Below are 24,608 nucleotides of genomic sequence, written 5' to 3'. Positions count from 1 at the left end.
ATAAATGCTAAAGAGTGTTAACAGAATTTATGACTTATGATACCTGACAGTTCCATTATTTAAATAGCTCTGGGAGTTGTTAGGATTTGATCTTACGCCTATTTTTGTAGTATGCTACATATGCCGTAGCAAGTATGAAAGGAAGAATTCTGATAAATACAGAAGGCTACTATTTTGACTGATTTTAGAATATTTCCCTTGAAATGTAAATCTCATTTCTGGCCTCCCTGTTTCTTTGGCAGGCTTCCTACAACTGTCAACTGCTAAGGTTCCATATTCCACAAACGACCCTACAGATGTTCCCAAAACCTTCAGTCCCACAGAAACAGCTGATAGCACTCCATTGACGTCTGCAGCGCAGTTGACTAGATCTTCACATGTGTTCATTTCACAGAGAACGGCTTTTAGAAAACCTGTTAGTAGTGGATACCTTGATTATGTCTTAGGTGTCACTACCAAAAACATCCATTCTGGCAGTGCTGGGAAAGACTCAGCAGTAAACTCTGCATCTGACACATCACTGAGAAATATCACAGCCTCTCCCGGGAAGGCAGTGGAAACACAAGACCAGACCGATTTTTCCCTAGCGGCCGGCATAACATTGAGCAGCAGAGCTAACGTGATCAATGGGACGCTCCTAACAAAGACAGAACTTGGAGCAAGGCCATTCGACACACATCACGATAATGCTGTACAACTCGCCTTTGAGAGGTTTGCTATGCCACCCAAAGGGCCTGGCGCCGATCAAAAATTCATCGGAGCAGCTGCCCCACAGTTATTAACCTGTGCTGATTCGCCCTGTTTCCCTGGGGTCCCCTGTGAACCGAGTGAAAGGGGAAGCTTCAGATGTGGACGCTGTCCCTTCGGCTATTATGGAGATGGTATCATTTGCAGAGGTATGGATCCCTACAATAATAACCTACATTTTGCTGTGTTATTGCAACACAGCAATGTTTCTAGCAAATGCTTGTGCCTAAGCTTTAGGATGCTAGTTCAGAGAGGGGCAGCTTGCAGCTCACAGACTCCATGTGGCTTCCATCTGGAGGGCTCCTGGTTGGCAAAAGCTGTATTTTACCCTTTTAACATTTGTAATCCACCCAGAGAACATTTGTTATTGGGTGGATTAAAAACACAATAAATAAATTATACAGACGGCCCCTCAAAAGGGCAGTCTATCCATCGGCCTTTGCCTTCTGCAGGCCTTCCTGTTTATGAAACCTACTGAGCGTTGCTCACACATAGTGGCGTAGCTAGAAATAAAATGGTTTCAGTTTCTCGTTGGGCTTCTTCACACTGGCCACTCACAGAAGTTCCCAGGTCCTTTTGACGATGTCGGCCACCTCCTGCCCATCTCCCACACTTTCCATTTAAACAAAAACCAAAACCTGTGATATCTCGATTTTGCTGAACAATCTTAGGATTTCCTGCTGTTTACAGTGGAAGTTGTGCTACAAATCACCCACTAGAGGGTGCTGTCCCATTCGGGGCTATGAGCAGTGAGAAGAGAGGAAGCTTTCCATTGTAGACCATGTGGTCACCCCTCTCCAGCCGTGTAATGCAGCCCTATTATGATTGTGGAAGAGAAACAGGAAGCAAAGTCCCAATAAGGAAACACAGTTTCTACCTAATCTAAAGAAGCCCATATCTTGACACTCTTGTGAAACCATGAGAATTTTAATTGCATGAACTGATTGAAAACATATTTGCATTCCCACATTTTCAAGATCAAAACTGTTTTAGCTATTGTGTCTGCTATGTATTGACAGTGAACATATTAGGGTAGGCCGGATACTGATTTTATTTTCCCCGATTCTCTTCTAGCAATATGCAGGCATACATGTGGCAAAAACATGGAGTGTGTGGCACCCAATACATGCAGATGTAAGACTGGTTATTCTGGCCGTAGTTGTCAGGCCGGTGAGTAATATACGTTGTATTTTACTTGTGCAATTGATAATCTTAAATTGTCCATCTAAGAACTTAATGTTGGTTTTGTACAGCTCTTTGTCAGCCGGACTGCAAAAACCATGGGAAATGCACCAAGCCGAATATATGTGAATGTCTCCCAGGATTCAGTGGTTCCATCTGCGATGAAGGTAACTGGACTGTCCCCCAAATGTGTACTGAATTGTGCTGTAACTATTAATCCTCAGAAGGTGTCAGTTATTTATTTCACACTTTCCAGAAAACATCTAAGACAACCTGAAATGTCATATTTCACTTTTGTTACAAAGTTCCATAAGATCAGGAGCTTATAGAACTAAACTCCTTGTCCTTAAAAAAATCAGAGGAACTGCAGTGCCACTTAGAGTAGTATAACACCATCCTTTCGGAGGTAACTCTTGTAATCGCATTCTAATGTTTTACCACCATGTATCTGGCACATGGTGTATCTTTGCTCTAATGTAACTGGTGGTTGAAAAGCATACATCACTTCTCCCCAGCTGCTCCTCTGTTCTACTTGTGCCTTATCCCACATTCCGCGCTGTATCACAGCTTTATGTAGCATCTATTGCCCAAAAGGCCTCCCCACCCCAGCTTATCTGTATTAATTCATATATACATATTTGGCAACTACTAGAGCTGCCTTCCCCAATCTGGTGCCCTCCAGATGCATTGGACTACAATTCCCAGCATCCCCCATCCAGCCTTAAGGAAGGCTGTACTAGTCACTCTGTTGATGGTGGACATCTTGATAAATTATATGAGTGCACAATATTCAATGAAACACCCCCCTCACCCCTCTTACTTTATTGTCATCTTAGACACAAACTACTTAGACACAACTAATGCCTTTGAATTTAATTTTGGTCTTGGGTATAAAAGTCAGAATAAATTGATTACATCAGAGTAGTGCCCACTTATATCCAAACTTCTGTTTGGATATAGTATGCGGTGGAATATGTTCTTTTTCTCTTTTTGATATTCCAAGAAGCACCATCAATTGTTTCTTTAAGAAGATGGCTATTTCAAATTGGCACCAACAAAAAGTACCCATAGTTTGTTTTTGGTTTGTGAACATTTGGATGTTTGTACTTAACAAACCACTGTTCGTTAGCACATCTGGGTACACACAACACAACAACCCATGTTTCAAAAACTACAACCCATGGTTCAGTGACGACCCATGTTCAACCCATACTCAACCTTGAGTGTTGGTTGTCGTATTGTGTGAATCCAGCCAAAGTGTTTGATTTTAATGGGCTTCATGGAGCTGATTTCTTGAACACACTACTTTTACACTTGCAGGACATTGTGATCCACCTTGCCAGCATGGAGGGACATGTCTGACTAGAAACCTTTGCACTTGCCCCTATGGGTTTGTGGGTCCACGTTGCGAAACAAGTGAGTAATTAAAATGAGAGAATCGGATGAACAAAGGATCCTGGTGTAGTGAGATGCACCCAAATAAGCGGTACTATATATTTCTGATGTTATGTGCCAGCTGTCACAGAAGTTATGGACATTCTGCTAAATGGCTAAACCTCTTGATGAATTTACTTCAAGTAAATGCTACATCAGCAGTAAGATAATTAGCTTTGGCCTTGCTTCTGGGGGCTCCTTTCTCAATCAGGCAAAATGAAATCTAGCTGGGATGTTTAATCAGTTGCGGATGCTTCAGATATATGCAAAAACTTGAGCGATTGCATAGATTTGGCTGTTTGGTTGGAATATTGAGCTGGATCCAGACTTCGTTTTTCTTAGAGTAGACCCACTGAATTCAATGGGACTTAAGTTAGTAATTTATCTTAAGTCCATAACTTTGAGAATAATTAATACATGCCTACTCAAAAGTAAGCCCCACTGAATTCATTGGGACTTACTCTCAGGTAAACTTGTATAAGATTGTAATGCAATGCTCTTTTTGAATTTCTATTATTATTTATTTATTTATATAGCACCATCAAGGTACATGGTGCTGTACCTAGTTAAAGAATAAAACAGCAACACCCTGCCACATAGGCTTACATTCTAATAATTTCTAGCCACATTTCTAGGTTTGTGTCTCTTTTATTTTACTATGAAATTAGTGGAGACATGAATAATATCGCTATTCTTCTCAAGCTTGCTCTGTCTGTTTATCACACCAACTACTACTGGTGGTATGAAATAACACAGTGGCATATTTCTTTATTGATTGTGCAGACCACAATGATAACTGCCTATCCTCCAATGTAAGAATTAATAACGACACCATGAGACAGCTAAACATCAATACCCCAACAAGCAGTAAACATTTTTTTTCTTCACGAACTTGCTCTTATATACACTGCAGTAGCTAAACTCATGGATAATTGCCCCCCTACTTGGCTGTAGATATAGTCCTGGCAGAAGTGCACAACATTAAGGTATCGTTACTACTGTCAACACCCACTATGTGTCTGAAGCCTACCACCAATACATTAAAATAAGTTTTTCCTTTCAGATGTCCTTGCTCCTAGGCCTGGCGCGAGTTCTCTTGATGCGTGAAGCAGAAGCTGTGCCAGTCTGCCTCCCAACTGCTGCCTCTGCCCCCAGCCTGGGGAGCCTGTCACCTTACCTCTTGCCACATCTTGATGGCTCCAGGACTCTCACGAGATCTCGGCACATTGCAAGATGTCGCAGGATACGGCCAAGCTCTCATGAGATGTCGGCCGTGTGCGGAGATCTTGCAAGAGCCCCGGAACGCCGCAGCAACTGAGGGCCAGCAACTACTAGAAAAACCCCCGCAAGCCGCTTTGTTGCTGCAGCAAATGCCACAGTGGGAAAGCAGCTGACAGAGCTCTATAGAGCACCTGCTTGGGGTGGGGGGCAGTGGGCTCTGGGCTGGGGCTGGGGCTGGGGGCAGGGGCTGGGGGCAGGGGCTGGGGAGTAGGAGCGATGTAATTCCCTGCTCTTCCAGTTCTGCTGCCTCATGGGGGGCGCATCACTCTGCTTCAGGGTGGGCCGGGCCCTGCTTACTCCTGCTTTCAGCAAAAGTGAAAAAGAAGAGAATTTCAATCTGGAAAAGGGAATATTGTTAGCACGCGGTCATTCTTTAACACTTTGTGGTCCATTTCGTGTGGCCTTCAAAAGAAAAAAAACATTCATTTTTGAATGGTTGTCCTTCAAACACTCTAGGAAACTTTTGAAAAAGATCTTCTAGTCTGTTTATAAGCTTTTTTTTCAAAGCAACGAAACAGGCTTAATCTTAGATACATTTCCTTTACCGATACCTTGTGTCACCGCTAAAGTAGTAAAGGCATACTTAGACACAAGCTGGGTTATTATTCAGATACCTTACAGCTATAAAACCTCTGTCTACACTAGCATTTATTTATTTATTTATTCATTTTAAATTTGCTTGATACAGTGGTTTGCAACAGGCACTGTGAAAATGGTGGTGAATGTCTTACTCCAGATGTCTGCCAATGCAGAGTTGGCTGGTATGGACCCACGTGTAGTACAGGTAAAAAGCATAACCAAAGAAAATTTCTTTGCAGCAGAAGCATACATGTATTGCCACTAAGAGAAGCAAGAAGAGCTCAAAAATCCTGAAATCACAAATGGTGATACTGTAAGTGGTAAACTTTGATGTATCAGAGTTCTGATGCTATTGGAGCTGCCCATATTCACCAGAGTTTTGGTGGGGAAGAGGAAAGGTTGACTCCCACAACAACTTCTTCATTGGTGGTCAACTTCCATACAAACCTCATGGTAGAGCTCTGCTCAGCATTGCTCTTTAAAATAGCAGTCGTTGGAACTATGAATTTCAAGGTCAAATTGTTTTATGCCCTTAAATTTGGGTATAGGTTGACACTGCATTCCTAGATCCCAGGAAGGCAGCAGCTGCTATGTCTTTGCAGGGAGAGGGGAATCCTCTTGTGCATACAAGATCGATTTGGTTTCTTCTTACCCTATTTTTAAACATTGGATAGGGCTGCTATCTGGCATGTTTTAAGCCATCTAACCAAGGGTTTGCTTAGCTGCTCTCTCTCTCTCTCTCTCTCTCTCTCTCTCTCTCTCTCTCTCTCTCTCTGTGCCGAGTTTGCACGACTGCAGAGGAGAAATAAGACATGGTGGCTTATTTCCTCTCCCCGTCCTCCTCATGTATTTTGGTTGCATTCCAGGGGGGATTTCTATAATTACTCTTCACAGCACAGTTTATGTGTGAAACTGGTGGCTTATTGCCACCCAGAACCCATGGGCTGATGAAGGAATTCTGAATGGCTTGCTACCAGTGGCAACAAGCCACCCTGGCTGGGTTCTCATGGAACAATAGGCTGTACTTCCAAGGGGAACTATGAAAATCCCTCCAGCATATGACCGCCATGTATGGGGCAGAGGAAAATAAGTCACCGTGGCTTATTTCCCTCTCCATGATCAAACAAGCGCAGTGATGTTTGTTAGTTAATGACGGTGTCGGTGCTAGCTCGTCAAAATGCAGTTGCTGTCTTGAGTTTATATTTAAATGAGCAACCGAATAAGCATAAGTTATTTTCCCTTATGGCCTGGGAGAAGTAGCATCCCGACTTCCAAATAATCATTTCAAGTAAATTGCACTTCAATTATTTTTCCTGTTACAGCATATTTAAGTGAGTTAAAAATGAAATGAAATCACTGCACTTATTTATATGCATTTCTGCTTAATATTAAAATAATGTATTTCCCTCTTTCCTCCTTGTCTTCTGTAGCAGGATGTGACCCAGTGTGCCTCAATGGTGGATCCTGTATTAAACCAAATATATGCCTTTGCCCAAATGGATTTTTTGGTGCCTATTGTCAGAATGGTAACGTTGTTTTTAGAAACAAGAAAATGATAATTAAAGAGGGTCCTGTCTAACTGTGTGTGTCGTCCCCATCCCCCCGATAGCTTTCATTTTCAAGGAAGTAACACTGATGAAATAGAACACATTTTGGGTCTTATACTGGGCAGAGTGGAGGCTTTGGGTTAAGAGCTTTGCTAGAGTTTGTAGGAATAGATGTAAAGTGACTCGTTGCGTGATCTCCACATGCTTCAGACCGAAGGTTTAAATACCCTCAGGCTCCACTCTTTCCCATTCTGGCCTGCTTGTGGCTGGGGAGCCTCAACTGTGAAGAACCTGAACCACTAAATGAATTGCCTCGAACCAGGACCAGCTTCAATTCCCTCTACTCTTGGCTGGGCGTGTACATTTATACATTTACGGCAAAGCTTGTCAAAGATGTGGGTAGTCTGCAGAGTGGAGTGTGCTGATGTAAATGTGTTTATGCATACAGCAAGTGTGTTCATGTGTGTTCACATTCATATGAATGTGGAATGAATGTGTTCCTGCACGTTCGAGCATGAGCTAATAGGATGAGACATGCCAACTTCAAGTCCATTTGTAGTGCTGAGTCAAAAGAGAAGCTGTACTGGTATTTCCCTACATATTGATCCTCCTTACCTTTCTGATAGGGAAGTAGTATGCTTAAATGTTGACAGCCAGTAGGTGGGGGCTAGAGAGCAATATCCCTGCTTAGTCGGAAGCTGGACAGAATTGGTTATCTCCCACCCTGAGCCTAACTTTCCATAAGGTTCAGATCCTATGAGAGGCAAGCAAAACTGTTATTCTCCTGTGCTTCCCAGTGGTTGAACCTATATCTTACTTCTGTGTCTCTTTATCTTTAGCTGTCTGCAACCCTCCCTGTAAGAATGGTGGCCACTGTATGAGAAATAATGTTTGCACATGTCCTGATGGTTACATTGGCAGAAGGTGTGAAAAAAGTAAGGCTGCTTCAAACGTTTGCAAATTTCAATCTGGGGAAATGCTGCCAGCTTAATCATATGTGCACTGAGTGATTTCTACGTGCTCTTTGGTCTCAGGTATCTGTGACCCAGTGTGTATGAATGGAGGAAGATGTGTGGGGCCAAATGTTTGTTCTTGTCCATCGGGTTGGAGAGGCAAAAGATGCAATACACGTATGTATTTCTTTCAGCATACAAAATGAAGCTTGTTAAATTAGGTGCAGCTATAGCAATAAGTAGCATTTAATGCACATTCAATTCTAATTGGAGGGCATTGTTTCACCGTTGCTTGATGTGACCTTCAGGGTTTTCCTGCCTAAATGATGGAAGCAGGATTTACCATGTGTTCAAAATAGCATGTGTAGATTTCCTTGTTTATCTCAGTCCTTAAGCAAGCAACTTAATGTGCAACTCAAGATCTTTCTGACACAGCACGTCTCCCTAAGAGCCTTTTTGAAAGGCTGCCACAGTTCCGAGACAAATCCCCATCTTTCATACTGAGGATGTCAGACAGTGGCTTTGTTAAACTAATACAAATGAGATCAAAATCAGGTTGCATTTGTTTCATGTACAAACGCCAGTAAACATCTATTAGCAAGGGCAGAGGACAAAATAGCAGACGGTTTTGGAAACTTGCAGAAAAGTATTGGGGAAGGGGTGTTCCAACCCCATCTCTGAACTGAGGTGTGGGAGAAGGAATATCAGTGGTGACAAGGGGTGCCCTCAACTAACCAGGGCTGAGAGTTGGAGAGGCAGGCCATGGTACTTGGAGGATGCACACCCAGAGGTGTGTATCCTCAGAGTCTCAATTCTGCAGCCTGCCAAGGTAGGATCCTTTTGGCCACAAGTAGGAGTACCCCCCATTGCATTAATTCCTTCATTCTGAAATCTGTCTTCTGCCCCTTTCTTCCCTAAGCCTGTTTTTTTAAAGGGCCCAACCTTTTTAACTTCTTCAGATAGGGAAGATGCTCAACCCCTCCCCCTGCTTGATCATTTTTTAGTTGTCAGGTTCTATACCTTTTTCAAGATCATTGTTCCCTGCTTGAGATGGGGTGACCCTCCTTCAGTCTCACCTTGGCCATCATTCTTGTAAAACACCTAGCTTCTTCTAATGCAGGGCTGCAGGACCTCAGGCCCAGCTGCCAAATCCGGCCCTCTGGGGTTCTCTATTTGGCCCTCTGGGTTTCCCCAGATGGCCACGCCCCTTTCCCTGGCCCCACCCTTTCACCACGATATCACTGATCTTAAGCAATTTATATCATGGCAATGGCATCTATAGTATGTAATTCGAGGCCTCCAAAGCAGCCAACTAAACAGCAATAGGTTGATAACATTTGGGAGACTATGATTATGTACAAACTTACTCAGCAAGATGGCACTATGACCTCTGTTTGTTTCTTCTGTGGAGGCCCTTCAAACTGCTGATCAGATTCCAATGAAGAACATATGCCTGCCTGCCTGCCTGCCTGCCTCTCTCTCTCTCTCACACACACACACACACACTGTAAAACAGTAGTCTTCCACTGGTCCAGACCTGAGACCCACCTCAGACTCCCAAGCTGCAACATGGGACCCACTTTTACAATTCCACAATCGCCTAACATGGCGGTAACAGCTTTGCTGCGATCCACTAGACTGATTTTGCAACCCACCAGTTGAAGACCACTGCTTTAGAACATACGTATATCCAACCTTTAGCGAGGTTCTCCTTAAGTGTTTTAGTCTAGTTGGCCTACAAGCATATCCATGATATACTAAGAATTATAATCAGTGAGTTTATGTATTTCTTTAGTGATCTTGTTTTATCGCTATGTGTAGTTTTCTTTTTTGTTGCCTCTGTTTTTAACTTCAATTTTATAACATAAATTTCCAATGGTAAACACCTGGCCAATCCCATTCCTGCTTAGATTAGGAGCAGCCACATCAGATACCATTTGATCTACCTGCACTGTTCGTTATTTTCTTGAACGAATTTTGAGCCATCAAGGGTATTCACGATTCCTTTTAAGTATGTCTGTCTGTTTCATGCAGCTATATGTCTTCAGAAGTGCAAGAATGGGGGTGAATGTATTGGACCAAGTACTTGCCATTGCGCACCAGGGTGGGAAGGAGTTCAGTGTCAAACACGTGAGTCTGCTATAATGTCTGGATCACAGTGGAGGGGGGGAACCGTGAGTTTCTGCTAGAGCTTACGTTGCTGGATCATGTCATATCCAGAGAGACTAGTCTTTATTGATACAGTTGAGAGAACACTTAGTAAAGCAAGCAGAAAGAGAGCCAGCATTCCCTGTGAGATGGTGTTGCTAAGAGGTACTGGGGTTTTTTAGGATTCAGAAGCAGTGAACACACCAATGAGTAATGCTATAGACTTTATTAAGCGTGATCAAACTAACAAGAAAGCAGAACACTACAGGGCAGTGATTTCGGCAAGAAAGTGCAAAACAAGATTATAATGCTTAGGTCTCTACAGAATATCATCAGACAGGAAGAGGGGTGGGATTGTGTTTCCCTACTGTCACTTTGCCTCCTGCTTCTAACCCACAATAGGGACAAACAGCTTCCTCTTTTGTCACATAGGGAAGAAAGGAAGCAAGCAACGACCATGTGGCCCATTTAGTGGGAATTTTTATCATGCTGCTTCTCCTGCACACCGCAGGAAATGGCGGCAAGTTTCATTACAGCAAAAAAGATACTGGATTTTCTGGGTCTTTTTTTGTGATGGAAGTAGGAGCAGAAGGAGCAGGAGGTGTGCAGAAGGCGGATGGCGTCAATTATTATTATTATTTATTTATATAGCACCATCAATGTACATGGTGCTGTACAGAGTAAAACAGTAAATAGCAAGACCCTGCCGCATAGGCTTACGGACCTGTGAAAATCCTTGAGTGGACAGTAACGAATGTCCTATAAAACACTGGTCTGATGACACTCAGGCCTTAGCTAGACCGGGCAAAATCCCGGGGCGAACCCTGGGACCGTCCCTGTGTGTCCACATAATGCACAGGGGATCCCGGGATCAGGGAGGGATCATCCCTCCCCTGCCCTGGGGTCTCGCCCTCCCCTTTGGGCCTGCTTTTTCCGCAGTCTTGGGTTGAGCCCGAGAACGTGGAACGTGTGGCCCGTTGCCGCGGTTTGACCCGGCTCCGCGTGATTCCTGAGCCGGGAGCCGCGCACTGGGCACAGCGCTCCTGAGGAGTGCTGTGCCCATCGTGGATAGGGTGGGGGGAGTGGGAAAATTACTTAATTTTTTTTAAAAAAAACTTTACCTTTAGCGCACAAGCATTCGTGCACTCCTGTGTCTTTAAAAAATAAAAAAAATGGCGGGTGCTTCCCCTCTCTTCCTGAGGTCGTCTCACCTCACGTGTAAACGAAGGAGGGATCTCGTGTTAATCACAACGCGAAATCTTCCCTCCTCTATCGCGGACTATAAGGTAGGTCTGGCTAAGGCCTCAGTCTCCGGGATCCCCTCAGAACAGCAGTGAGCAGACTCTAGTAATGTTTGGCCTGGTACGCAGCACCTTTCCTGGGTCGACCTGCATGAGATTCCACCTTGAGAGTGTCCCAGAGACTCACATTGGTAACACCTATGTTCTGGCCATGCTCCAAAAACGTTGAGAATGTTTATACATTCTTGCAAAGGGAGGCATCCTATGCTTGCAAGTAGCCAGCAGTAAGCATAGCTAGCTATAAAACCACTCCAGGTGGCCAACCTTGAAATGTAGTCAAGGACTAAAATAAATAATAGCATCTCAAGTCATACCATATCGGATAGATAGCTGCCTTGTAACAGTATTCTTATGTCTTAAATACTTGTTAGAATAACCAACTATCTTATTTTAATAAAATGTAACCATTCATTAAAAATACTTAAATAAAAAAGATATAAAATTCTGAATTTAACATTAAAAAAAACTTCAAATTTAAACTAAAACAACAAAACATTGAGTTTCTAAACACTTATATTTAACACCTCCCTCTTAACATTTTAATTATTAGTATTTTTATTCCAGCACTGTAAAGCTATGCCAACATTCCAGTGAGTCCTGTTCTATTTTAAATTCCTCTCAAAGGCTGTTATAGTAAGTTATCTTATATATTAAAGTCTTATGCCATATAATCCTTTTCTCCATTTTTGGTCATTGCTATTTCTTCCAAATTACTAGCAAATTGGCTGCAATCAACATGTTACATACATACCAATTTACAGCTCTTACTTGGAGTAGCACCATCAAGTTTACATAAAAATAAAGCAGTAGGTTCTGTTGGTAGTTTACATCCCGCTATCTTTTTTATATTTTAAAATACATCTGTCTGGTACTTTTTTATTTCCTACTGTTCCATCAAATGTGTCTAAAATTGACTTGGTCCTCCTTGGATTTCCAGTGCAATGCCATGGGAAGTTGTTACATGTGTAAAACCTTTGAGATGTTTAATACCATAAGTACAAGATCTTTGGCACCTTTGCTTTGTTGCTGTAAAATTTTGGACCATTTGAAAGTTGAAAGTTTGAAGTTCCTCCCGACCTCAGAGCACCAGAGTGTTACTTGCACTCCCTGCAGGAGTCTTCAGCCTTTTTCGGTCGGTGGGCACATTTGGCATTTTGAGAGTGTGTCATAAGAGTTCTCACAAAATGGCTGCCATGGTGGGGGAGGTTTACCGATTCATAAAATGGCTGCCATGATGTCTTATCACAAAACACTCATTTCCCATAAGGCAACTGATAAGACTAAAAGAAAAGAATTTGCCCAAGAACCTAAGTACAAGATATCTAATAGGTCCTTGTGCATTTAGGTGTTAGTGCAGAATAATCTTTAGAGAGAATTTGTTTTGTTTGCAAGATAAAACATGTGCAAATATGTATATTTCAGCCCTATGCAACCGGAAATGTCTATATGGAGGTCTATGTATACGGCCTAATGTTTGTTCTTGCCGTCCTGGCTACAGTGGAATCATCTGTGGGGAAAGAAATCAGGTAACTATAGTAGGAATACTCTGTTTCCAAAAGATGGAAGAGGAGGGGGAGAAACTAAACTGTGTCCTAATTAGCCTTCTCCCTTTCATTGCAAGGTACGAGGACGTCACTCTTGAAGAACAAGTAACTCTGGATCATATAATCATGCTGCATGGACTGCAGGGTTCTTTGGATATAGATAGGTTCTCCTGAGGCACCGTTTACATAAAAGGCACAACCCAGCCCCTTCCACATGCAGAGAACAGAGTACAGAATTGCTCTGTATTGAAGTTCACTTCCCTATCATGCTGGCTCTGTATAAGGCACAACACTGATAATGCCAGGCATACGGCAAACTGCCCAGCCATTCATGTTAAGCAGGACCTTCCCTGCAGCTGACCTATAAGCATCCAGAGACCTGCTCCTTCTCAGGTCCACAAACTCCTTGCAGCAGAGATACAGTGATATCACGGCACATGTGGGCCCAAGGTGATCGGGCTGCTAGATACTTCTAGGTGAGATCAGAGCAGACCTTAGTTTACCATAAGTGTGTGTGTGTGGGGGGGGTTTGCACCATGTTCTGCATAGCAGCAATGCACCCGATGCAAAGCTTGACTGGTAGAGAACCTGCATCGCATCCCTCCGTGCTTTTTCCACACCCTGCATCTTGTCTGCAGAAGAGGCATACCATAGTTCTTGGAACAAAAAGTCTAATACGTCTCAGTAGATTAAGGGTTTAATTTTTGCGGAACTGGTAGCTAATATCAGAGACACAATACACCACTATGCATCTTCGTTTTCCTTGCTACCTCAGAATCACAAAGCATAGATCTTAAATTTCATAATAGACGTGTTGATAAGGCAGAGGATTCAGATGCCCAGTTGGTATTTAGAGGGAAGCACGCTTTAGAAATGCCATCCATACGTGAGATTGCTTGGGATCCTGTCTTGTAACTTGTGAGGTGCCTCTGATAGTCTAGGCATGGAATATAATGCGGCCATTATGATACTTTCTCGACGCTTAAGCCATCTGCTTACTGTAAACAATTGGAAAGAAAGGCATTCGGAAATCACCCAAAACTGAAACTCTAGAACACTTGGTGCATTTACTTATGAGAGCAAGTGTGATGTAGTGGTTAGAGTGTTGGACCGGGGCTCAGACAATCCGAGTTCTAGTCCCCACTCAGCCATGATGTTCACTGGGTGACTTCGGGCCAGTTACTGACTCTCAGCCTAACCTACGTCACAGGGTTGTTGTGAGGATAAAATGGACGAAAAGGCAGGATATAAATGTAACAGATAAATAAATACTTATCATAAATTTGCTCCATATTTTGTAAGCCAGAAGCTATGATTCCCCCCACCCCACCCCACCCCCTGGAGACTGGGAATTATAGTTTAAAACATTCTGAAAAGGATCAACTCAACCTAGTGGGAATGCTCCACATTCTGCAGGCCTCTGAGCACCATAGAGCAACCATTCCCAACCTGGAGTGCAGCTCCTACAATGGCCAGGCCAGCTGGGAATTATGGGAGCAGCAGTCCCCACCTGTTTGGAGAATACCATCTTGGGCAAGGTTGTCATGGGGGCTGTGCGGGTCACTGCAAACTCTCATCAGCAACTGTGGGGGCTTCCTCCTGGCAAGCTGGGAGGAGCTGACTGGCTCCATCCACTTCTCAGGACTAGTGCTTCAGCTCCAGTGAAAGACTTCCATGTGCTGCTGCACCTCCTGCAAAATCATCAGGATAGGCAGCTAATAGTTGTAACAAATCCATTTCCCCGTTATAAGCTATATATATCTCCCTAAAGGAACTTTAAGCCAGTGAATAGCATGTTGGTTCTGGTTGTCCAAATAAGCAGGCTAAACTCAGACTTCAGTACCTACCTAAGGGCCCACTGCTGATGTCTGCCCAAAACTCGCCTTCCATGTTTTTAAAGACCTGGCACTCATCAATGACAGAATCTAGCAACCCTTTTAATTTCCCATGGTGCTCCTGGCCTGCCATCTCTCTAGGTCATTTGGGGAAACGAAAATGATGGCTAGGCTAGACCAACAATCCAGCACTACTTCAAGGATTGTCACTGTAGCAGGGGTGGAGAACCTCAGACTGGATGGCCAAAACTCCCAATCTGCCATTCCGGGGTTCCCTAGATAGCTACTCCATTTCCCTTGCCCCACCCTGTTTCCTTGACCACCAATAGTTTGGTGTTTCCCAGCTTTTGTGCAGTTCCCCCCCCCCATCCTAAATGCCTTTCCTAAGACTTATTTACTGGCAGTGAGAGCTTTAAACTATAATGTTTTGACATTTTTGTCCCCGCCCCTTTTGCCTTTAATTCCACCCACCACTAGAATGTCCTCCCCCCCCCCCGAGAGTTTCTACGAAATAGGATTCAGCCCTTGGGCTAATGGAGGCGCTGCACCCCTGCGCTACAATCAGGCAATCCCCCCTACCCCAGGGCCCAGTGGCAGAGCAAGGAGCTTACTGAAGACACTTTGCCTAAAGCCCCTCAAACTTGTAGCCAGCTGTGCAAATAAACCCGGTCCATTCCTCAAGGGATTTGCTCTTTGGAAAATCTGCAAAAGCTACTGAAGTAACCCTTTGAGATAAGGGTGGGGGATGTTGGCCATCCAGATGTTGGACTGTGACTCCCATGATCTCTTGTCAGTATCGCCAATGGGGAGGGATAATAGAAGTTGCAGTTTTGCAATATCTGGCCACATGTTTTACCAGCCCTGCTTTGAGACATATGGAAGTTTCTGCCTTGTCTAACCATCTTTGTCAAAGTAGGTTCTGCAAAGTCCAGTGTACAAACATACCTAGAGTGCAATTGCAGGGAGGAGCTCAGCACTATTTAAAGATTAAGGTGCCCTTTATGGACAGCACCCTTTCGGACTGAATGCAGCTGGCACACTTCAATCCCATTGATTGCAGATAGTACCCAAGTTAACCAAGATTAACTTTTCATATTGATTTCTGTGGGAACTGACTTCCTCAGGACTGAAAGACTATATTGTGTGCATTTGCTATGCTATAAACACATCATTTGGGTCTTACTGTTCTCTTTCAAATTCTGGAAGCTGTTTGTATTTTGTGCCCCAGAGCTATGTCAGCCATCTTTTGGGATTGTTTTAAGCAACAAAAAAAGCATAAGTATTAATATAGCATTAAAAAGCTGAATAATAACCCTATTCAAATCTTTAATTAGGATCATATTTACTACCTTTAATTACAGGAAAATTATATGGCATCCCTTTACAGTGCTGATGGCAGCATGAATTCCTATGAGCCTTACTTACATGAGAATATACTCATCTTCACAGTCCACCGCTGAGTAGACTTCAGTCACAATCTTACGGGGATGGCCATCAGCCTCCGAACTCCAGGGCTTACAATCATCCAAAGCAGAGTGGGAGGCACAGCGGAGGCAAGCTTCACCTCCATGGTCCTCCTGTAGTTTTGCTAGATGGGTGTTTTGCCATCTAGCTGAGGCGTTGGGGAGGGGGAGGAAAGCAGGCCGGGAAAACCTAGAGATACAGTGTAAGCCGTGTTTGTGTGTATACACACACACACACACACACACACTGATATGCCCCCTTTCTCTTCCCTCTGAGATCGCCTTTGCAACCTCAGAGAGGCAGCTGGCACAATTACGTCCACGTTGGCTGTGAGGATGAGGGTGCGGGAAGCTCAGGGCTCATCTACACCAAGCAGGATATTCCTCTATGAAGGGAAAGGAACCTCTCGTGCAAGCACTGAGTAATTACTGACTCTTGGAGAGACGCCAGTGAAAGCTGGCATTTTCTTGGCAGGCCTTATAGCAGGGTGGTTTGCCGTTGCCTTCCCCAGCTGTTATTACCTTTCCCCCAGCTAACTGGGTACTCATTTTACCGACCTCGAGAGGATGGAAGGCTGAGTCGACCTGAGCCGGCTGCCTGAAACCAGCTTCCGCTGGGATTGAACTCAGGCCGTGGGGAGAGTTTCAGCTGGTATGTAAAACACAGGAACCACACTACTGCTTTATAGTGGTACTGAAGTGCACTGACAACTGTTGAGGCCATGACACATCTATACCAAGCAGGATATAACACTGAAAGTGGTATATGGTGTGTGTCAATGGGTCCCAACAGTTCTCAGTGCATTGGTGTAGATGAGCCCTTAGACTCCTGGATCTGAGGTTGGAGTGTGGACTCCAACCTCGGATCCAGAAATCCGAACTAGTGGCCATAGGATTGCTCTCCCCAGGGTACTGGATTGTAGTCAGTGTGTTTGCAACATCTTCAAAGAGGTATACGAATGGACTGATAATCATTCCATTCTTGTGAGTTTCGCTCTGCATTGACAGGTCCTGCACATAGCTCTTTTAATAAAGCAGCAAGTATAACAGGAGATCGGATAACTTCCAAAACGTAGAGGCACATTATGCACTCAAAAAGCACGCTGTGCTATCTTTTAAATTGCAATCAAGGGCCAATCTACACATTACACTTAATGCATAGTGTGTGGCTACATCTCCATTTTTAATTAGAAGCACTGGGTGGGTGGCAATTGTTCCATCTTGCTGGCTGCTACCTGCTGTGATCCAGATAACAATTCCTCCATTTTGTCTGCCTTTAATTAATTAAAGAAAAGTAAGATATAGCTGCGCACTATGTATTAAGCACAATGGGAAATTTCACAAAATAGTATGATTATTTGAAATTATCTTCAATGTGCCAGAAGGCAGACTATCCTCAAAACTATGCTTCTGTCCCGGTGAGCAATAGGGATGAACTGTGCTTTCTTCAGGAAGACCAACCCTGTGTTTTGGACAAAAAACAGGATCTTTATGGATCTCTTTAAAACTCCAACTTCTAAAACTAACATCCCCTGCACCTTTAAAAAACAAACAAAAAAACCTTCCCTTGCTTCCCTAGTTAGGAAACTGAGGCCACAGCCCTGGATCATCCAGGGGTCAAACCTGTTCATCTAGGTGACACACAGGGGATCCAGTGCTCAGGCAAGGGCGAACCCTGGATGATCCAAGGATAAACCTTAGGTCTCGCTGTGGCCTGAGCCTCAGGGCAATGGGATAAGAGGAAGGAAGGGGGCGGGAGAAGAAGACCTCTGTTCTTTACCCTTGAACTGGGAAAAGCTGCCTGCCAAAATGCTTTGCGCCTGAAATCTCTCATCTTCCATGGTGGGACTGCAGTGCTCCCCAAGGTGGCTGGAATGCGCCTTCTCAAACCCAAGCTCCAGCATGGAAGCCTGAGCAAGACGTCCCATTGTTGCTAGTAGCCAAATGGAGGAGCAGAGGAAGTGACAGCACACCCAGCATTCCCCAGTACTGACTCATCCAAGTGAAGGCACCACCACTCACTAATGCCAAGGGATAGAGTACACTTGAATGCATGGACATGGACATGGACGCGCGCGCGCGCGCGCGCACACACACACACACACACACACACACACACACACACACACACACACACACACACACTGCCCCTGGCCAGGTCTACTCCTTTTGTCAAATCATTACGAATGTGGAATAAAGAGCAGGATATAACATGAAAGTAATATATGGAATGTGAATTGTGCCCCAATAGTTATGCATGCACTTCAATACTGCTATAAAGCAGTAGTGTAGATCTAGCCTTAGCTGAGTGTTAATATACGACGTCTGAATTCCTAGGGTGGATGAAGCAATTAGTTGCTCAAGGGGTTTAGTGCTCTATTTCAGCAGAATTAGCTCCTACAATCCTGGATATCCCTGATATCTTTACTGAAAGGACAAGAGGAGCCAGTGTGGTGTAGTGGCTAAAGTGTTGGACTGGGAGTCGGGAGATCCAGGTTCTAGTCCCCACTTGGCCGTGGAAACCCACTGGGTGACTTTGGGCCAGTCACAGACTCTCAGCCCAGCGTACACCTCACAGGGTTGATGTTGTGAGGATAAAATGGAAAGGAGGAGGATTATGTACGCAGCCTTAGGTTCCTTCACAGGAAAAAAGGCGGGATATAAATGCAATAATAAAATAATAATAAGTAATCTCTGGAAGAGTGTAGGCATTAGTGCAAGTGTAAACCACACTGCAAGTACCACTCTAGGTAGAGAACTCTCTTAAAGACAGCATTACAAGAGTGTACAAGTCACTTGGCAAAGTCCCACCATATTACTGCTCCCTCAAGTCGGGATCAGCCACATCAACAGCCTCTTTCTGGCCATTTTTCTGTGGAAGAGGTCTGTAGAGTGGCCACATGGACAGAGTTAGCCTCACAACTAGAGAGACAACCTTTAGGAGATGGGTACTTTAGTGTTGTCACCTTAAGACGCAGCCATAAGCCAAAAAATGCCTACCCAAGGAATAATGCTACTCTTAGGCATCCCAGATATGCCTAAGGAAATGTTGACTTGCTGGAACTGCTATTGAAGATGGCTGAAGGGCCTGTTTTCAGTTGTACTGCTAGTCACTCACTCACACTCACACTCTCACTCTCACACACACACACACACGGGAAGTGGAGTCATAGAGGCCTAGGGCTCAATATGTTCTATCATTTGACGTATGTCAGTGTTAGGGATGGAATTCCTTCCATTGTTGTTGAATGGCCCTAGGGCAAGGATGGACAACCTATGGCTCTAATTCTATTTATTTATTTAAAACATATTTACCTTGCTCATTAGCCAAACAGTCTTCCAGAAAGGCTTACAAAGTTCAGTTTACAATCTAAAAGGCATGACATGTAAGGAAAAAGAGATGAGGGAGGAGGAAAAATGCGACCTTCAGTCAGGGTCAGCCCAAGACTTTTTGCTGCTTCAGGCAAAGGATAAAATGGTGGCCCTTGTCCCCTCTACATACAGAAGTTAGCCACAATGATACTTGAATCTTACTTTGATGCAGGTAATAGGGTAGTGTCATCCAATGCATCTGAGGACAGCAAGATGGGCTGTATAACATCTATAGCTCTGTCCTCCCAACACCTCACTGCTGCTCCCTTAGCATCTGCTGCCTGAAGCAGCTGCGTCACTTTGCCCAGTGGTAGGGCCAGCCCTATCTTCAGTCTAATTTCAAACTCCCTCAGCAAGCTGCCAGTTAAGACCTCTGGTGAGAGCAATCTGTCCCTCTCCCAGGAGCCCACTGGGCAGGGAGGAAGACAGGAGAAATGGAGTGGCCCTGCCCACTTTTGGCTCTAGCTCCACCCATCAACTTGGGTACTGCCAACTGTCAGCATGTGGTCAACAGATAACCCTTGATGGAATACATCCCTCAACAGAAAACAGGTTCCCCACCCCGTGTGCTAGGGGTAGAGGGAATTCTCTGCCAGACTCAGGCCTAATCTACACCTAGCAGGATATTGCACAATGAAAGCAGTATAAAAGGCAGGAGCCACACACTACTGCTTTATAGCAGTATTGAAGTGCACTGACAACTCTTGGGGCCCATTGACACATACCATATACCACTTTCATAGTGCTATATCCTGCTTGTTGTAGATTAGGCCTCAGTCTAGAAGGGAAAGGATGCCATCCCCTTGGTGAAGTCAGTTTGACCCTGTCTTCCACCTAGGTGGCACTATCCCAGTGATGAAGACTAGCTTCTGGTTGCCATAGGAAGCTGCCTTACATTGAGGCAGAGCCTTGGTACAACTGGCCCAGTATTGTCGACACTGACTGGCAGCAGCTCTCCAGGGATTCAGGCAGGAATTTTCCCAGCCCTACCTGGAGATTCCAAGGGTCGAACCTGCGACCTTCTGCATTCAGAGCACATGCTCTACCACTGAGCTGTCCCTTCCCTACAAGAATACAAATGTACAGGATTTAAAAATAAAAATCCCTCTATTCCTTTGTAAATTACATATACAGTATTAAAAGTGTATGATAGCTAGTGGGTGCTTTTATCTACAGCATGTTACAATGCTGAAAAGGTCCTGTTCCCCTGGTCTTGAGAAACTGTCTGTCATTTAAAGCATTACAGCACATGATGTCTGGTTTCCCAGACTCATTTTGACTTTTAGATGCAAACGGTTGGCCTGATTTACATTTATAACTTCTTTTTATCATTTCACTTAACATCATCTTTGCGCAGACAGAGAGGAGGGGCCTTTAACTTGAAAACCTCGCCAGAGCAGACTTGATGCAAGTTCAACATTCTACAAGCCCCGAGGCTACATTGGTATCATCTGAATAGAAAGTCACGACACATGTGCAGCAAAGGCATGCCTAAGGGGGTGTCAGAAATAGAGACAAGCTTGAGTTTAATTCCCCCCCTCCCTATTCCAGGTTTGCTACAAAAGTATGGAGTAATGTTGAATTTCTTGTCAACTCTTAAAAGCCACACTCTTAAAAGCGGATCCCACAAGCTGCTACTTTCAGGCATCAATTCGTAGTTTGAGACGTGAGGATTCTGACAATGCTACACTTGGGCCTGGCAAAAGAGCCCACAAATGTCAACTTTGTCTTAGCAGCGCTCATCAGCACTGCTGCACAAGAACCCTTTCCCCTGTCCTGCACAAGGAGATGAGTGGGTTTGGGGTTTGTTTTGTTTTATGAAGGGGGAGGAGCTTGGGCAAGATGTCTTCAGTGAAACCCTCACCCCACATGGGTCCATGGTGCTGCTATTGCTGCCCATTTGCATGCTCTTTCCCCAGTGTCCACAACCAGGGCCAGCCCAAGTTATTTTGCTGCCTGAGGCGAAGAACAAGAAGATAGCCCTCCCATGCTATGTATAAAACCTTCCGTTGAATGTTTCTTCAAGACTGGCAATGGGACAGTGCCCTTTACTATACTGAAGGCTAATGTAGGACAGGCTGCAAGGCACACATCTTTTTCTTTCAATACGTTGTTGCCGCTTCCCAGCATCTGCCACCTGAAGCAACTGCTTCATTCTGCCTCATGGTAGGGCTGGCCCTGTAAACAACCATACTATATACGGAAAGGGTATAGACCTTAACCAAAACAAGCTAGTAACCAAAAACAAGAGTTACGGTAAGTAACTATATTTACAACATCATATCCCTAACAGTTAACATCTGGAAAAGACATTAAACTTACATATAAACTAGTAACCACCATAGAATATACTCATATAAACATAGAAATTTTTATAAAAACGAAATGATAAAAACAGGTCAAACGTGTTTCGACAGAGGTGTCTTCTTCAGTGAGCCCTAAATAAACAGAGCTTCTGTATATGTATTAGATGGGGCTGACTCCAGTTTAGAGGACCAAAAAATTAGATAGCCATTGTCACTCCTGTAGAACTAATTATATCAGGCTCGGTTTCGCTGTTGCTGGCTACAATTCACTCCTTCTACAGCTGATGAACCAGTGCAAGGGGAGGATGTTACTCCATATCCTCGCCCTTATCACTGCTTGCACGTTCAAAGGCAAGTGAATAGGGCACAACGGCAAGGAGTAACAGGGCCAAGAGGCTGCAAGGGTCCAGCAGTGGGCTCCCTGTCTAGGGGGTGGGTCTCAGCAAGTGTCCAACAATACCTACCTTGTGGGAGATGCAAGTATCAGGGTCCTTTGGGCAAGGAACAATAGCCTCAGCCTTGCTGCTGGTTTTTCACTGTTGTTTTAGGAACAGCTTGGGAGATTTTATGGCAAATGAGGCAGAAGAGGATAGCTCTTGCAACACAGCAAACAACTATTTGCACCACAGCAGCTAAAGCCAATTCATATAATTAGGCTTCCTTCTTATCTACTACTTTAAATCAATATAATTATACCTTAATCTACAAACACACACATTTCCAGACTGCAACCAGCAGTTTCTGGCCGTGAGTCATCTATCCAGACAAAATCTTAAATGAAGCAATGTTAATATGCAAATACTTCCCCCACCCTCTTTATGCTGATAGTAGCAGTAAAACCCTGTTTGGGGTTGTGGAATTCTGCATATATTGTTATAGAGAGAGAAGGCAAAAGAGAGCTACCGTGCTTACAGCATTAACTAAATTTGGGTTTAGCTAGTGCTGTGCCAAACATTTCTCCCACCTTTTCCCGACCATTCCCATTCAATTCGATCGAAAAGAAATTGCTTTTGAAAAGAAATTTAAAGGAAAAGAAATTTTGGAGAAATTCTCATGGGTTGGGTTTTGGGTTCTTGCATTTACTTTACTTATGAAGTGGCCATGGAGTGCACAGTGGCTGGTGGCCCAGGAGGCTGCAGAGGAATGGGAAAGTGAGAGAGAGTGAGAGTGAGTGAGTGAGAGAGAGAGAGAGAGAGAGAGAGAGAGAAACACACACAGCATCCTCGGCTATCGCAAAGTGATTAGGCAAACTCAAAACACAAAAGAAATCCAAAATTCTGCATCAGAAAAAGTGGAGGCTGATAGTTGATGCTGTTGCCGTTTCACTAGTACGGTAACCCAAAAACACATAGGGAAAAAGGAAAGAACCTCTGCCAATGGTGAGCCCTATCTTTGAGAAACGGTTGGAGAATTTCTCCTCCCCTAGGCAAAATTTTGTGAGGTTGTCCATCCAATTTCTCTGTCCACAAATAAGCTCCAGCTGTAGCACGGTAGTTGCCCTTTTCAAGTGTGCATGTTACTGTATGTTAAGCTATGTGTTAAATGAGCCGCACGACATTAGCGTGAGCCACACCACCTTCGTGGCCTAATCCCGTCAGGCGTTCGTTTAAAAGAACAAATGCTCAACAGTAAAAATGAAATGGAAGGTCCAGTGGGAATGGCCAAAGTTGAAGGTGCAGAGAGACCAAAACCTTAACAGCCAGCAGATGGTGCTGAATTCAAGCAATTTAAAAAAATTAGATGACAGCAGAAATTTACAAAAGCTTGCAAATGTCTGACAATCACCTGCAGTTGGCTAAGCAACCATGTTGTTGTTGTTCTTGTTGTTGTTTTGAAATTAGAGAACCTAGAAATTAAAGTTTGTTTAGCACTATGGCAACTTTAGAATTAAATTTCTGAAAGCTTGCACATTTACTGCAATATTACAACTAAAAAAAAACCCTTTGTTTCTTGTGACGTCTTTGTTTATACACACACTAAGGGAACCAACTCAGAAGCTATTAGTTATGATGACAATATGCTACCTCCCGGATTACAGGCAGCTGCCTTTGAATAGTTGCTGGGGAATAAGCAGCAGGAGAGAGTAGTTGCCCTGAAGTCTTGCACATGGGCTTCCCAACAGTGGAAGCATAGGGTGGCCATATGGAAAGGAGGACAGGGCTCCTGTATCTACAACAGTTGTATGCATGCTGCATCTGGTGAAATTCCCTCTTCATCACAACAGTTAATGCTGCAGGAGCTCAACAGTCTTTTGTATCTGGTCATGAGGGCAGAGTTCCTGCAGTTTTAACTGTTGTGAAGAGGGAATTTCACCAGGTGCTGCATGCATACGAACGACACCGGCTGAAATTCCCTTTTCTACACAACTGATAAAGATGAAGGAGCCCTGTTCTCCTTTTCATATGGTCACCCTGGGAAACAGGATACCAGACTAAGGCCATGGCTATACCTAATGGATCTAGCACGACAGAGGAAGGAGGATCTCGCAATATGGTTATCATGAGATCTTCCCCTCTGTCTACACGCGGTGCGCAATGTTCTAGGAGGAAGAGGACGTCACACCCGCCATTTTGATTTTTCTTTTAAAGGAGACGGAGTGCACAAAAACTCATGCGCAAAACATGAGGTGTTTTTTTTTAAGAAATATGTATTTCCCCACTCCCTCCACCCCACCCCTGTGTCCGGCTCCCGGCTCCTCACAAGGAGCCCGGACAACCAGCGATGACACCCAGCCACATGTTCCACGGTCTCGGGATCATCCTACAACAGAAGTGTAGGGCAAGATCCCAGGCCTGCTCCTGGGATGCCCTGTGCGTCATCTGGATGCATAGGGACGATCCCCGGGATATCGTCCCGTCTACCTAAGACTAGTTAGCCTGTTGGTCTGATCCAACAGGCCTCTTCTTATGTTCTGAA

At 44.2% G+C, this 24,608-nt stretch overlaps 1 protein-coding gene and 1 long non-coding RNA gene across 2 annotated transcripts in view; one reads left to right on the top strand and one right to left on the bottom strand.

Moving 5' to 3' along the window:
- Positions 1-12,826, top strand: part of VWDE (von Willebrand factor D and EGF domains) — a 60,241-nt gene extending 47,415 nt beyond the window's left edge. Inside the window, exons 22-32 of the mRNA XM_063147539.1 lie at positions 243-896; positions 1,822-1,917; positions 2,001-2,096; positions 3,250-3,345; positions 5,333-5,428; positions 6,654-6,749; positions 7,610-7,705; positions 7,805-7,900; positions 9,758-9,853; positions 12,595-12,698; positions 12,794-12,826. Coding sequence (XP_063003609.1) covers positions 243-896; positions 1,822-1,917; positions 2,001-2,096; positions 3,250-3,345; positions 5,333-5,428; positions 6,654-6,749; positions 7,610-7,705; positions 7,805-7,900; positions 9,758-9,853; positions 12,595-12,698; positions 12,794-12,814 — 1,547 coding nt within the window. The 3' untranslated portion in view covers positions 12,815-12,826. The remainder of the gene's footprint in view (positions 1-242; positions 897-1,821; positions 1,918-2,000; positions 2,097-3,249; positions 3,346-5,332; positions 5,429-6,653; positions 6,750-7,609; positions 7,706-7,804; positions 7,901-9,757; positions 9,854-12,594; positions 12,699-12,793) is intronic.
- LOC134396937 (uncharacterized) overlaps positions 1-24,608 on the bottom strand; it is a 212,491-nt gene that overhangs the window by 165,246 nt on the left and 22,637 nt on the right. The window lies entirely within an intron of this gene.

The sequence above is a fragment of the Elgaria multicarinata genome, chromosome 1, assembly GCF_023053635.1.
Source record: "Elgaria multicarinata webbii isolate HBS135686 ecotype San Diego chromosome 1, rElgMul1.1.pri, whole genome shotgun sequence".
Classification (NCBI taxonomy): domain Eukaryota; kingdom Metazoa; phylum Chordata; class Lepidosauria; order Squamata; family Anguidae; genus Elgaria; species Elgaria multicarinata.
The sequence above is the reverse complement of the archived record's forward strand: the minus strand, read 5'-3'. Positions and strand labels throughout refer to the sequence as shown.